Here is a 15,975-nt window from a genome sequence, read left to right as displayed (position 1 = left end):
TCATGACACGATTAGGAATAACTAACCACTTGATCGTTCCTTTACGAGCTGCTTCCATAAACAGCTCACGATGCTATGATCTGAAAAGCGCCGCAGCAAACGGCATTGGGCGCCGTATTTTGTAGCCAACAACGACTGGGAGGCTCTCATTTCCCTCTGACAGATGGACGGGAGCGACCGTAAAGCCAGGGCAGAAACCATTAAGCCGGCCAAAACCCAGCAGAGCCGTTTTGATTGCGTGGCCCCGGGCTGCAGGCGTAACTTACCTGATTGCTCATAGAATTTACTGACAGACGTGAGCTTCTCTGGACATTTACACAGCGATTTGTGGTCGCGGCTGCTTCTCTTTGGGCGGAAATCGCTCGAGCGAGGGATGAGCCGGCTCTCCGTTCAAAAGAGCGGACACCCTCAGCCGGGAGAAGCTCCTGCAACCTGGCCAATGCTTTTCATGGCTCATCATTTGCAGCCGGAGCCAGCTGCCGACGCCGCTCGCCATTGTTTAAGCCCGCGGCGAACCACCCCGGGGACCCGCTAGCCACTGGACTCGACCATTGAACTCATTCTCCGCCAGCGCAGTTAATATGAAAATATGACGTTTATAGCCGTCAACGGTAGTGAATGTGTTCAAATGCTGATCGATGATGCTGCCGAAAAAATAGCGTCCAACTTGTCGCGTGCACTTCAAGTCAGTCAACGTGTACCGAATGCAGCGACTGTTAACCGTACAGCAAATCCACCAAAGACAGCCAGACGGGCATATTTGTGCACAACTCCGTCATGGCGCCGACAGCCGTGTCACGTCTCTGCCTGCCTTGACGAGTCTTAATAACACGTCAAATTCAGTTACGCCGGCTCGTCTGCCTGCGCTGATTGACACCCCAGCCCGTAAATCAATCCACTTAAAACGGCGCTCCCATTAAACCCCACCGGGGCCAACTTTGCCATCAGCCCTGCGGTGCCTCGGCCGATTGGGAATTCACCTCCGACAGGTGCCGACTGCAAGTATGCAACGCCGTAGATTACAAGCCGTCAAAACCGGTGCTGGCCCATAACAAGCGCGTTCTTCAAAGCCGCTTCAGATGGAGTGTTAATAATCCATGCGTGGGTTTAATTATAAATCAGTGCGCGGCCGACTCCTCCCGAGTCACTGCAACATCAGCCTTTTGTCGGACCGCGCTCGGACGTGCGAGACTTTCGGAGAAATATAGATGAGTTTGGCCCATTCTGACAGTTTAATTGTGCCGGCGCTTAAGCTAGCCAAAAAAACCCTCTTAATAACAATACGGATAGATAAAATGTGAAAGACCTCACACGGGGAATAAAATTGTCATGGCCGTTTTTACGGCTCTTGGAGAAAGTGTCGATTAGCAATCTCCAAACAATATTTTAACCGGAATAAATTATCGATGGAGGAAATGCTGAAATCTGGCTCGATTCTCCCCTATTTACGCTGGAAACCAATTAACGTTGGCAAAACGAGAGCGTGACGCAGGAGCAGAATGTAGGCCCGAAGCGTTAATTATTCCCGGCGAGAAACACTCAACGGAGCGGGCGGACACACGTTTGAACGCTCACCTGTACTCCTCCTGGGTAAAGATGGGAATGCGGGAAGGTTGAAGGACGGTGATCTCCACCAAGGTGCCGTTGGTCTTCACGGGCTCGCCGTCGTCAAAGGCGATGACAAACAACTGCACGGCAGCCACAAACGACACCTTGTTTACAACAGGCCCCATCGTTGGTTTTACGATACAGAGAGGGGGGAGGGTTTCGTGTCCGAGACATTCTCATTAGAACCAAATGTCATGTTTTGAAAAATTTCAAACACAAAGACGGGTCACCTGGGGATGATGGCTTTACATTACAAGCTGCGAGTGTAAACGCCACAGAGAAATGATGTCATCCAATAAACAGATATCACGATTGGTACATTTTCGCTTCACCTCAAAAGTCAGGCTGGGCTCCTCATTGAGGTTGACCTTGGTGACGATCCTTCCGGTGACTTCTTCCACATCAAAGATGCTCCCGCTGTACGGCGACTTGTCCTGGTCCACTCTGTAGCGCACAAAACTAGCCGGCGTGCCCTGAAAAGCAGAAAAAGGAAAAATTGAAGTTGGTGGAAGGCTCAAATCACAAAGCGCTCCAAAATTGGCTACTCAGTCCAAAATGATTTTGGATTATTGGATTTTTTCAAATTAAAATACAAAATAATATTCTTGGGGGGAAAAAAAGCTCCTAAACACCCAAACGATGAATTTTGCAATTGTCCTCGATTACACTGCCTTGCATAAATCATATGTTATTTATGAATTCAACGTTCTTGACATCAATTTTATTAAAAAATGAGGAAGAGTTCTTTATTAAACACAGCCCCGCAGTCTCCGGAATAAATCACTCGCATTAATAATTAGTAAGCGCCGCACTAACGGTGACACTTGGATTAAGATTAAATGTGTTTCCTGATTGCTGATCATTTTTATACTTTTTCTTACCTCGATTTCTTACCCAAGGACAGAAGTGATCTTTTAATCATCTTTATTTCTCCCAATCTGATCTGTTGCCAAGGGGACCGGCCAGCTCGGAGGAGACAGTGACGAGAGATAAAACCGCAAGCGTGAACATGTCCCCGAGCGGACTCTGTCTCACCATCGGGGTTAGAAAAACCTTCTTGGGGAATTCTCAAGGGGGATTTGCGGCACAATGAAAAGGTTTTCACAGTGGATAGACAATAAAAGTCAAAAATAACATTCGCACCGTATTGTATTGCAAACAAAATGGCCGCCGCTTGGCTCTGTAAACATTATCTAGCAGTAACCTCACTAGCTACTCAAGCTAAAACGACTTGTTTTTAAGAAAATAGATTTTATGTGCCATATAATGAGATGTTTACAAAAGTCCATCCGTCATTTTTACAGAGGTTGTAGATGTGTCAATGTAGCAGCCGTCAATAACACCAAATGAGTCCAGATGTCTCTTGGATTAAAAAAAATAAAAGAAAATATATCACTCAGCAGATTGGTGGCTCACTGACAGCCCTTATCAATCACTCCAAAAGCCCTCCCGTCTCGCTTTCCTGTCGGGATAATCATTGCTTATTTACACCTGATTTGATGCAATATTCCGACGTGTCAACGAGCGTGATGAATCGAAATATATTTCACAACCACGTCACGCTTTACATGCAAGACCGAAAAACAACAACACACAATTAAATGAAATATGTAGCTCCTCAGAAACTTTAAAAAAAATCCATACTAAAATAAAAAGTATTTTTATATATTTTTTTCTTTTTTTAAGAGCACACATTTAATGTGCTGCTTTTTTTTTTTTTTTTTAAATGATCCACAACGCCAGAACAAACATATTACGTCGTCGCTGAAATGAAAGTCATGACCGCTCAGTACTTCATAAAAACAGTAATTTTTCCGTCCTACCGCCATGTTGTTTCATTTTTGTTTTTCATTCATAAACAACAGCCCTTTTCAAACCCGGCCATGAGAAATAATGCATTCGGGAGCTTTTGTCTGCATGGTAATCTCGTTCGGCGTGATGGAGCACTGGATGAAAAAACGGTTCACTTCTAGACATCATGAGCGTCAATCCTTCCAAGATATTTATCTCGCCGCAGAGCTAACGGGGAAGGTCGGAGCTGTTAGGAACTTTTGACAAAGACGTACAACACCGTCTGGGCCTGTGATACATGTGTTGCGTTAGGCCTTTGACGGACGCTCTGTCAATAAAATTCTTTGAGCCTCGGGTCAATAAGAAAGCGAGTAAGTCCAGAGCTGTTAGGAAATCGAATTGGCGTGTCAGTCAAAAGCCCCGCCGTGCGTCACGCCATTCGCGGACGCCGACCGTATGCACGAGGGAGGTCGTGTTCTCATATCGCAGAAGGTTTTGAAAGGTTTTTTGGAACGGTGGTATGCCTCGGGGCAGAGGCAAGTGGATTCAAAATTGAAGGTAAATTTTATGTAGCCAGGCCCAAAATCTGCTCCGGGGGTGAGAAATATCCATTGGACCGAGTATATCATCGCGCTATTTAGATACAAGCTACTAAAAAAAAGGTCAGTTTTCCATTTTGGTTGAGTTGAGTGTGACCTTAATGGGGGGCAAGGGCTGTGAAAAATGAACGCAGGAGCAGCAAGCTATCATCAGTGGGCTGCCGTCGCTCAGTGGGACCTTTGACCCCGTCAAAGAAAATAGATGACAGGATGGAACATCAAGTCTCAACAGATTGAAGAAAAAAAACAATCCAAGTTGCTACAGTGGTTGAGTGAGTCATCGTGATAATGAGAACCACTCGACCACCATCGGCTGGAACCACCCTGGAGTCAAAGTGCAACGCCAACTCCAGGAGAACCCATGAGCTTCAGGAGCCGCTGATAATAAAAGGAAGTGGAAGCCAAGGCTCCCCAGAATAATGGAAGCAGCGAGGTCAGTGTTTTGAACCTTACAGTGAAAAAGTGTTTAAGAAAAGATGTGGTGGTGGAGGGGGGGGTCACCTTCTGCTTCTCATGAAAACAACTCGAGTATAAAGGAAGTGTCAAAGAAAATATTAGTCGGAATGACTGACACACAATCCAAAGTTTTGTTAGCGCCGTGCAGACATCTTGGCTACATTTTATAATGTCGTAACTGGTGCGTTCCAGAAGTAAATAGACCAAGATCATCATCGCTCCACTCCCGAGAGATACTCCACAGATACCGCAGTGTGAGGAAAAAAAAAAATTAATAAAGAATAGAACATGTATATTTTCTCAAGTACGTCAGTGTCAAAGGCTAAAGGCTGGTGAGTCATGTGAGCGAAAGCGTCGGTGTCGATGCGAGCCGGTGAAGCGCGTAACGTGTGCTAGGGGGGGGGGGGGGGGGGCAGAAATGAAAGCGTGCGGGAACTTTCAAGTGCGTGGCGTGAAACCGGCGAACAAATGAAAACGTGTGATGTTCAAAGAAGCGACGTGCGGTGAGGAAGCGAGACCTCGCTGAGCCTTTCTTTCATACGCCTTCATTAAAAAGCACACGGAGGTTGCCGGCTTTGTTGCGCTTCGTGTCGACGGCGCGCTTGAATTAAAAATAGAGTTGTGTCGAAATATCCGGCTGTGAATACATACAATGTTGTGTGTTGAGAAACTGGAAATGTACTTCTTGGTGAAAACTGAAGCCACCCAATTGGGGTCGGTTAACCAAAATGACGGACTCACCGGTGGATCCCGGTCCTCGGCGAACACGGTGGTGATGACCGTCCCCTTCTCGGCGTTGGGCGCCACCATGCCTGTGTACAACGGCTGGCTGAAGACGGGGGAGAAGTCGTTCATATCCTACAAACAAAGGCAAACGTTGCGAATGGAGATCACAAATGGAAAATCAGAACAGTAACGCTTCTTCTGGAGCCGTTGTCCGTTTAGGGCTAATGTTGCTAACGTCCATTAGCCCTTGGCTCATTTGTTGTTTATGACTGTACGACTTTGGATTGTACAGTCTGTAAATGTATCAATGGTGAGTTTGGATGACTAAATATCGTGCTATGGGGGGGACAAAAAAAATCCTTGGCAAGAAAAGTGAGTTTATATTAGGCCACTAGAGGCAACAACCTACGCTGCTTTCTTGACATGACAATTCCCTCATCCACAGGGCATGCAAACTTCTCCAACTAACAACCTGCTTGTTAATAATACACAACAGGACAGTGTTGAACTTAGTCTGTCTTGATAACCTTGAAATTGCTAAAAAAAATATACCCCGGGCTGCTCTTCCTTTCATATTAGCTCGTTGTTATTTTCCAATTGTGACAGAGTCTTGGGTCCTCCAGGAGAACACGACCATCCGTTTTTTTTGGTGTGATCACCACTGCGGATTAAAGACGTTTGATTCTGATGCCGAGGACACGGGGCACAACGTACGGCTAATAGCTAAAATTTTCAAAAAGCCCACTGTACCGGACTGATCTGCTTTTGTGCTGGGTGTCATGTCTTTATCAAAGGACACACGTCTTCCGTTCAAAACAATTTCAGCTGCGGTTATTTTTTTGAAAGTGGTCAATAACTCAAGTGAAGTGAGTTGAGTTGGCTCCCGGACCTCGGGGTGAAAGATATGACACGGCGCTGAGAGCTTGTGGCGGGGGTGAACGTCAAGGGGGGGGGGGATTCTTACCGTGATCCGCACCGTGATCGTAGCCTGCCCCGGGGCCGTGATGCCTCCCTGGTCGACCGCTTCCACTTGAAACGTGTATGACGCCCCCGTTCCCATCGCTGCCAGATCCTCAAAGTCCAGAGTCTGCAGCACGGCTAACTCCCCGGTGATTGGGTTCAGGGAGAAGAGCCGGCGGCCCGATTCCGACTTGATCCGGTAGGTGACGTTGGAGAAGAGGTCAGAATCGGTAGCCTGGGATAAAAAAAAAAAAAACCCTGACGAGTTCAAGCACACAAACATGAAACGCTTGCAGTTCTGCTTTGTACCTTCGGAGGCGGTATTGCGTCACAACCGTGGCATGAAGGAATTGTCGAGCGCCACCCTCAAGGGGTTGGCAGCCAGTGTTACTCACTGATATGCTTGAGGGCTTTCTCCACTCACAGAAGCTCACTTACATTATATAACGCTACCACACGTTCTGCTGTACTGGCAATGCGGCACGGGATCCAATCGTGATAAGGAAACCAATACTCGACTGAAAGGTGACATCATTCAAATGGAGAGGAGTTAAAAATGTTGTAAATTTTATATATACATAAAATAAAATAAAAAATATATAGTATATTTATTTGGTTCTGGCTTCCTTGTTTTTTATAAACCCATGGGTCATTATACATTTTAATGATAGTCATGATGGTGCTTCTTAGAGGGTCAAATATTTTTTGAGGTGGTACTTGATGTGTAAAATTTGAGAGCCACCTATCTATAATTATTTATAGATGTCGAAATGGGGTTCAAGTAAAGGGCGTTGTGTTTCAGGCTGCACATTTTGGACATACTATATGCATAAACAACGAACGTGCGTGCTGCTATTTTATGGACGACTACATTTTGTAGGGTAATACATTCGGATTCGATTATACCATGGAGTAAAGATGACTGCGTACCGGTACTCGCGGGATGAAATTATCTCTCGTAAACGTATGAATCATTTGCGATAACACGCATATATGTACGCATGCGTGAGCCCTTTAAGCATTCCGTTGAAATATGTGTCCTTGGAGATAACATCTAATCTAATTGTCTTGTGATCACTCTGCGAGTGTCCACTCTTGGGTTGAGGCAGATGAATGTCACTCACTCAACCCTTCGCCCTTCGCTTTCTCTCCTTTTACTTCCTACCGCTGCGGGAATTGTCGCTTACAATGTGCCAGCAATTACTCATTCCTCCACCCCGTTTGCTTTGCATATTTGACGTTTCCTTTCGCGTGCCGAGGGACGGGGGGGGGGGAAGAAATGCGCAGTGACATTTGACAGAGGAGACAATCTAAAGACGGAGTCCGCTAAACTATCGAGAAGTAGAATGAGCAAGCCCACACTCACGCTGAGCGTCAGGACGACGGTTCCGACCGGGCTGTTCTCGGGCACGTTGACCACATACGTCGACTGAGAGAACACCGGGCTGTTGTCGTCGATATCCGTCACCTGCACCGTCAGGGTCAAGGTGGTGCGGCGGGGGTCCACGGCCCCGTCGGACGCTTCGATCACCACATCGTAGCTGCTCTTGAGCTCGCGATCGAGCGGTACCCGAGTGTAGATGCTGCCGTTGGAGGTGATTACGAATAAGGCGGGATGATTGACGACACGGTAGCTGACTTGGCCGTTAGCCCCCGCGTCTGGATCTGTGGCCTGCGGGAATCAAAGACAGAAGGGCTCGGTTGTAAAGAAGATGAGATATTACCTTTGTGTGCTGGCTACATGAATACATGTGCTTTTAGCTGGGAATTACATGATCTACTACCATGTGAAAGCTGGAGCCTTTTTAGTTCCGCTGAAATGAAGTCAGCCTCGAGTGAGAATCCAGATTTGGATTTATACCGTGTTATTAATCTTAACTGAAGTCTTACATAATATTTTCAAAATTTCTTGCACTGTTATAACATTTTCGCAAGCTATCTTTTGATGACGTGAATCAAGTGCAAGGCACGGCGCTTGCTAGCAGTCGATGACGCCATTTTTGTAAGCTATCTTTTATTTCAGTTTTTATTTTTTTAGACGTCTTTTATTTGCTTTGAAAAATTTTACTTTCAATAAGCTCAACTTTGTGTACAACACGCACGACACAAATAAAGCCGCCGTGCCTTGCTAGCTGTCAATGACGCAATGCCATTAGCATGCTAAAGCCCTGGGATGAGAAATACATCAAAAGTCATAAATAACCTCATTTCCCTCCTGACCCGGCAGACGTAAACTGTGAATAAGACTATTTACATAGGCAATAATAGCGCAAAGCGGTAAATATTCACGGCGAATGAGGAGCACATTTCAAAAGTGAAGGCGTTTTGCCTGGAGGCTGACAGCAGCTGTTTTGTGTTTGATCTGATCCAGAACACGATCCATTAGAGCCGGGCTTTTCATTCTAACACCTTGCATATTTACTCAGCCCGTAGACGCCGGTTGAAACAAGGCTGGCGCAATTGGGGCTCACATCTTTGTCGTCACTTGGGAGACGCGAGTGATGAGTTGGCAGCCGGTTCAAAAGGCCAACGTTGGTGCACGGGTTACGCAAGGTCCCCTTGTCACCACAAAGGATGTCTTTTGAATGAACCTCAGGAGGGGAAAAAAAAATTCTATTCTTCCAGTCGAGAGCGATAAATAAAAAGTCATTCACGTTTGACCTTTCACCATTTTTTTTCCTGATTTTTGCTTAATTGTGAATGAATGAGATGGCCATGGTGACATTTTTTGGGAGCTTTTATCCAAAGCCGATATTTCACCATCGCAATCGTGGTACGTTAAATGTTCCTCAAATGTCTTCAATATAAAAAGACGACACTAATGTTGGCTCAACTGATTAGTCCATGCAATCCTTCATGCGAAGCTTATTTAAGGTTTGAAGCACGTACATATGTGACAAAGACTAAAAGAAATGGTGTGCTTAATCTACAGGCTGGATAATTTTGCTTGCTTGAGGGCATCGAATTGGACAGCGACTTCCTGTATGTTCAAGCCTGAATGTCGTCATTAATATTCATACATCATTCACTGGGAAATTAAATGCCAATTTAGCAATGATAAAAAAATATACAATCCTGGAACAGGACCAATATTTAATAGGTTTTTTCTTGGCCTGAGCACGACGTTTTAAGGAAGATTTTTTTTCTGCTCAAATAAACAAACGGCAACGAAGCAGATAATTAACAATGATCAAATTATACCAAATTATTAATACGGGGTATGTCAGCTCAAGGAACGTTTTTTTTGGATGGGTCTGGAATGGATTAATGACATTTCTATTCATTTCAATGGGAGAAGCGGATTTGAGATACGAGTGCTTTCAGTTATGAGTGTGCCAATAAAATTAGGGCAGCACAGTCAGCAAATGGTGCACATTTGGCTCACAACTTGACTCCTAAGAATCTCCGGGACGGGACAAACTGCTTTAATAGTCTTAAGCAGGCATGTTTTTATGCGCAAAGCAATTAAGCGTATAAAAAAAATAAAAAGAGCCCGGTAGTTAAAAACTGAGTGTAGGACCACCTTGACGCATTGTAAAGTTTTAGGACATGCCGTTTAATGTTCCCCAGATTTTAGCATCAGCGTTTTATTTGAACTATACTTTCTTTATATGTCTTCTTATGGAAAGCGTGCCCTTGGTGAAAACTGCACAGGGGGAACACAAAGCGTCCATTCTTGACTTTCTATACAGAAGTGGATTGAGTGATTGCTTTGACGTAATTACTCAAAATGGCCAACCTCATTTTGGCATAACGAGCAGCGCCGCCATGGACAATATAAAAAGGTCTCTTGATCAAGCTCATCTCCAACCTCTGCAATACCGTGTCTTTAGAATTAATGTACTTTGCTTTGTAGTCCTGAAAAGGCCGAGCACGGAAAACTGAAGGTGACGACGGGATTCGGGCGCTTGGAGAGGTAAAAGGCAACTCGGCTTTGCAGGTCGATTAGTAGGTTTCAAATAAGAAATGCACAAAAACTCTCGTTTCAAGTTACATTTCAAAGAGGTTTAGCAAAATAACGGCTTTAATTGTGGGTCTCGCCGACTTTGCTTTTGTCTTCAATATGCGAGACGCGTTCGCCATTGGCGGGACATCAATCGACTGACTAGGCCATGAAACAATACTTCATTTCTTTGTCTTCAAAAAGTCAGTCTTGCTTTCATCCAAGTATTCAAAAAATAATTGTATAAATTAAAATTGTTTCATTCTTTTGCCGGAAACTTTTGAGCCCCTGAAAATTGAGGCTTATACTGCATAAAGTTGATTAATTAAAAAATATTGCACATGCATTTTAAATAAAAATTTCACCCAAAGAAATAGTTACAAATGCACCTTTCTTATAGATTCAAGTTAAACTTTCAAGTTAAATACAACTGAACTGTACTTGGGCAGTGATTCTTTTTAAACGTACCACTAGAGGGCGCACACATTCCGAAAGAGTGCAAAGTCAACTCAACCCACACCACAAGATAATGGCTCAGGAGACATGCAACAATCAGGCATTTATTGACTCCGATTGAAAGGGAGGGGGAAAAAAAATGGCCTAAATTTGGCCTAATCGTCGGTATTTCCGCACCTCACTTTTGGGACTCTTGTTTTTTCTATTTACAGGGACTGTATTGTTACGAGTCTGAAACAATTGAACCCAGCAGAGAGTCTGCCAGAGCCACAAACAAAAAGCATGGCAACAACCCAGCTAGCATAATGACTCGGCCATTCAGCGCTACTCTAATTGAAGGCCTCAGTGATGGCGCTCGTCTTTTTATCGATTTATCCGAACATGTGTTCCGTGCAAAGGGCAAGTGCTGACATCAGCAGTTGAGTATATTAACTTGGCTCCCAGGTGATGCTTTGCTCAATGGGTTGAGTTCATGCTTAGTAGTTGGTCTTTTTTCCATGGTGTTCATCATTGACTAGCTTTTCTCACAATTGTAACAAACACTTTCCATTACACCATACAAAGATATTCAATAATATCAAAATAAGGTCAAGTTGACTATGAACAACAAAGAAGAGACTATACATTCAATGAAATTATCCCTTTCACTATTCATCATTTTAAGATTAATCCTCCATTTATATGCAAAGCGGGGCAGTGACTGTCGAGGAAGAAGGGCAATAAAACCAAGACCAATTGATTTTATTGCGATATCGACAATTACGTGGCTATAGACGTTAATTCTCATGTAGAATTTCATGGGTTCAATATTAGCTCAGGGACGATTCATTTAAACCGCTGATAAAAAGGTCGTCGTGATCAACGGTGATGATTAAGTCCAATTCAAGCAATGAAAATGAAATACGAGGCACCAAAGAACAAAACGAGGGAGTAAACGGAAAAAAATTACCTTGACTTGGCCAACAAATAGATTGGCCTCCTCTTCTTGGACGGTGAAGTTTGTGGGGGCGGCGGGGTCAAACTCGGGGTCGTTGTCGTTGACGTCCGTCACAATTATGTCCACTGTTGTTGTTGATGTCTGAGGGGGGGGGGCACAAATCCACATTTGCATTGGTTTGAAGAGAAGAACCGACGTCTCAACGTCGGTGCCAAAAACGGACAATTTGAAGAAAATGTCGCTTTTTTTTGTGTTTGACCTTTAAATGTTTTGTACCTTAACTTTCCTCGTCTTTATGCGTTCCGCAAATTCATGCATGACTTTCACCATCTGTTAAATGGCTGCCTGGCAACTGCATCGCCGCAGAAACCGCGGAAATCTTGGGCAAAAATGACTGACAGGAAACAAAGCCGTATGCTAATCACGGAATAAACGCTCCGTCTTGGAGGGAATCTCGAGAAGTGGGAGTGGTCGGCCCTAGCTGCCGTTCCCAGCGGACCCGTTTGAAGTTTACCCCGGCGCTTGAGCCGAGTCCATCCCAGAGGAAACGATCTAGTTCTTCTATCTCGACGCCCTCGCGGGGATTTGCGCAATTGTTGTTTGCTTTGTTCAGACGTAATTACAGACATTCACACGGGAGCTGACACGAGGCCGGCTTGACGACGGGGTATCTTTAACAACAGTGTGCCGGTGACAGGCTCTATTTATTTTGCACTTTGCACAAGAGCCAATTAGTGTCAACGCCCTGGTGCGAAATTTCTCAACAAAAGCCGTAAGAGCCGAGAGCCTGATTAACGAGCGGCTATTATTTATTTCAAATCAAACGCCGGCGCTCCGTGGTATCTGAAAGGACGCGGAGGTGACAAGCCTGACCGGAAGCCGTGGATAAGATCATGCTGTTCGGACCCATGGCGTGAGGGCAATTTTTTTTTAATCCCTGCTGATGTTTGAGCCCGCGAGGTGGGTCGGGATCACAGACTTCACACTTGGGAATACTGATTTTGGGAATTGGTCACACGGACTCGAGCTGGGGCAACTTGTGATTTTAACTGGGTAATAAAGTTTGTAATTTTCACTCACAAAGCCATGAAACGATTTGAATTCTAAAAATGTCAGGGTCACTTCACCCTCTTAGCTTCGGTAGCCCAGACCTCCCCCGTCTTCCTCCAGCTCCACTTGAAGAACTCGAAGGGCACCTACAGCGTGTCCCACGTCTACTCTTCTGATTCTCAAGTGACCGAGCTCACCTCTCGACCTTTAAATTCGGGCACCCGCACCTCGACGACAGTCTGCGTTGGTGTCATGATAAGTTACCATGGTTACCACAATCCAAAGCTAACTACCATTTAAAACCCAGAGTTTCCGTCCCTCCCAACTTTGGTGCATATTTTTGATCTTTTGTTTCCGACCTTCCCCGCAGTACTTTGTCTCGCAGATGACGGGCTCCCTTCGCCCCCTTCCTCGTTTAGCTCCCCTCCTGTTGTGACATCTTTTCATCGCGCCGCTGACATTTGGCACACCGGAGTCACGCGGCAATTTATTTTGTGCCTCAGATGCTTCCCTCTTCAGCGCCTCGTTCTAAAAACTGGCAAAACGTAGGTAAAGGTTATTGGCTCATACAATCTCTCCATCTCGAGTGAGATGTATAGCCCCGTTGCCTCCCGATCACTTCCTACACTCTTCCTGCAAAAAAAAAAAAAAAATCTATTCATCATCACTCAGTGCCGGGGAATAAAGAGATGCTTCAGATGAGACTCAACGAAGGAGGAGACCACATTTCCCCTCGGCGTGGAATGGAGACAGCTGACCAAAGTTGGTCTGCTGAGATGACGTCTAATTAAATTAAGATGGTTTATTTGATGGTCAGTAGGAAGCAGAGAAACTTGTCTTAAGGGGGAAACTATCTGAGGGTTGCGGGATTACAGAGAATTATTTGAGGTGGCTCATATGTTTTTGCTGTATTAGATCATCACTGAGTTTTAGGGCGATGGCGGCAATAAAGCAGCTTACCCCTCCAGGGTTGCCATCCGAGGCAGTGACGAGCAGACGGTAGCGATCGTTGGTTTCTCTGTCCAGCGATTTTTGCAAGATGAGAAGACCGATCCTGTGGAGGAAACCCAAATCTTGAAAGCAACACATTTATGCTGATTTTCACCAAACAACATCCACGAAAAGACTTTTGGCCTGTCCCTGCTTTTATTTGCCCTGAGTAAGCACATGAATATGTCATATGTGTGCAAGCTATAATTTGTTGGCAGGGAAGGCAGCCTGCGCATTCCCAAGAGCAGCACGTGGAATTATTTTTGCACGCACACACAGTTGTAAGACACGGCAGCGGGTGCGTGAATACAAAGAGTGAGCACACGCAACACAATGCAGCGCAGGAGAGAATCCGCCAGGACCGCAAACAAAATGCAGCGGAACACTGGAGCTAAGAGAATAATGAGTGTCCTATTCTTTTCCTTTCCCATTCTAATCGAAGGCTACGGTGGACCACATTGTGACTAGCTGTGCGACCTTTTCATTCATCAATGACATTTGTGGATCTTTTTTTTTCTTTTTCTCAACCAGGCTCTACGGTCCGAGCACCAGTTAGCTAACACAAACGGATTCTCGGTTGAACATTTTTTTTTTATGAATAGACAAAGTTTATTTTATTTTATCTATTGCTGGTCGAAGAAAATTCAAATGAGGTGGAGAGGGGGGGGGGGGGATTTTTTTTCTTCTCAACCATGCGCTACAATCCGAGCGCTAGTTAACTAACACAAAGCTTTTTGGTTGAACATTTTGGTTTATGACTGGACAATGTTTTTTATTTGAGCTAATGCTGGTAGAAGAAAATTCAAATGAGGCGTAGCTAAAGGGTGGAAGAAAAAAAAAAGGAACTTTACGCCAAAAAAAAGACCTCCCGTGTGATAAATGTACAGCTGTCACGCTAATGATTCATGCTAATGACAGGATTAATGGCTGTAAACTGACTTGACTTCTACATTTGCGGAATGATACATTGACCATTGTTCAGGTTTACGGGGATAAATGATACAGTGAAAGAATGTGAATCAATATAGACAGCGTAGCGGCGGACACTATGATATGATACGGCCGCACAGACGGTATCAATCAAACGTCTGCGCTACAAGCTAAGTCTATTTTATGAATGTAGCAGTTGACTATCTATACAGTGCGAAGAAACGGATAATTTACGGTTGTCCTGCTGGAAGTAGTCGGGCTTATGTGGTCATAAAAGGGTCAGCAAGGGGGACTTAGACAGGGTGAGTCTTTGAATTATGTGCAGTTGGACTTCATGGCAGCACACTTCCAACTCCTGCTCTGGTATCTCCCACGTACAAAAAAAAATTGTAAGGCTGTGTTGCTTCTGCGGCTATGGCAACCATCTCAGGGGAACCCGGTAAAGGCAGCAATGGACTGGAGTGCTAATTTGTCATAATAGCTCAACACAAGCATATGCGGAGGGTCGTCGGTGCAAGACTCTCATGGTGGGGACGAGTTTAAGGCATGAAAAATGACAAGTCTCAGCGGGTGTCTTGTACGCCCAACTAAACAAGAGTCGTGGCTAATCAGTCTTAATTTCGAGTGTGCCACGTCGACATCTGCTCGGGTGTGTGTTAAGTGTTTTAGCCCGACCCACTGTGCTGTATGTGTCAGGCGGTGAATTCCATGTTACATTGAAGTGCTGTAAGACATTGTCAGATGTGCCAGGAATAAACACAGCTGCACTTTTAATCGCTTTACTGAATGAACGCTTACAAAATAAACACGTAATGAGCACACTCATACATAATCTGCATGACATTTCATGTCGAGGGAGTCAACACAACGATTAGCCTGTTGACGGCCAGACGCTAACCTAACCTTTTTAATGCCACATACATTCAAAGTCACAGATGCGACAATGAAGTCAACAATTTAACAAAAGAAGCGCTAAGTATGCTAAATCTATTAATTAATCCTCTATACTATTCTTGTCCTTCTCGCTAGCTTCATTATAAAACCCCAAACAGCACTGTTGCTTCTATTTCGTAATGGTGCGACTTAACTTTCAAGCATATTGGTAGCCTAAAACAACAGCTTGTCGTTGTTAGCATATAAGTCGCCGGCAGCTGTTAGCTGCTCGCCAGCACTACTGTGGGAATCCCAATGACAGAGTTGGGAAATCGGTGCTACCCAACACGGTATCGTAATTAGAAAGAAACACGCAGTTTTGCTGACGAGTTGAATATCCAATAAATGGTTCGACGGCGCTCTATAAAATGATATAAGAGACAAAAACAGGCGGCTGAGATATGTGCGAGCATCTCGAGTCTCCTCGCGTCTTGACCCTCCAAATTGACTTTCTCATTTACGAGACGGTAAAAAGGCACCTTAATATTTCATGGGGTTTCCTCACCGCGCGACAGGGCGGGATCTTTATATGCCGATATTGATTTGGAGTGGGAGACGAGTTCTATTTGTGTTTCATGTCCTCCACAGAGGTAATA

At 44.8% G+C, this 15,975-nt stretch overlaps 1 protein-coding gene across 1 annotated transcript in view; it reads right to left on the bottom strand.

Moving 5' to 3' along the window:
- Positions 1-15,975, bottom strand: part of LOC133158456 (protocadherin-15-like) — a 109,412-nt gene that overhangs the window by 30,946 nt on the left and 62,491 nt on the right. Inside the window, exons 19-25 of the mRNA XM_061285690.1 lie at positions 13,487-13,580; positions 11,489-11,617; positions 7,507-7,812; positions 6,145-6,375; positions 5,196-5,312; positions 1,941-2,081; positions 1,576-1,688 (exon numbers count right to left, since the gene is read on the bottom strand). Coding sequence (XP_061141674.1) covers positions 1,576-1,688; positions 1,941-2,081; positions 5,196-5,312; positions 6,145-6,375; positions 7,507-7,812; positions 11,489-11,617; positions 13,487-13,580 — 1,131 coding nt within the window. The remainder of the gene's footprint in view (positions 1-1,575; positions 1,689-1,940; positions 2,082-5,195; positions 5,313-6,144; positions 6,376-7,506; positions 7,813-11,488; positions 11,618-13,486; positions 13,581-15,975) is intronic.

This window comes from Syngnathus typhle, linkage group LG8 (genome assembly GCF_033458585.1).
Source record: "Syngnathus typhle isolate RoL2023-S1 ecotype Sweden linkage group LG8, RoL_Styp_1.0, whole genome shotgun sequence".
Taxonomy (NCBI): domain Eukaryota; kingdom Metazoa; phylum Chordata; class Actinopteri; order Syngnathiformes; family Syngnathidae; genus Syngnathus; species Syngnathus typhle.
The sequence above is the reverse complement of the archived record's forward strand: the minus strand, read 5'-3'. Positions and strand labels throughout refer to the sequence as shown.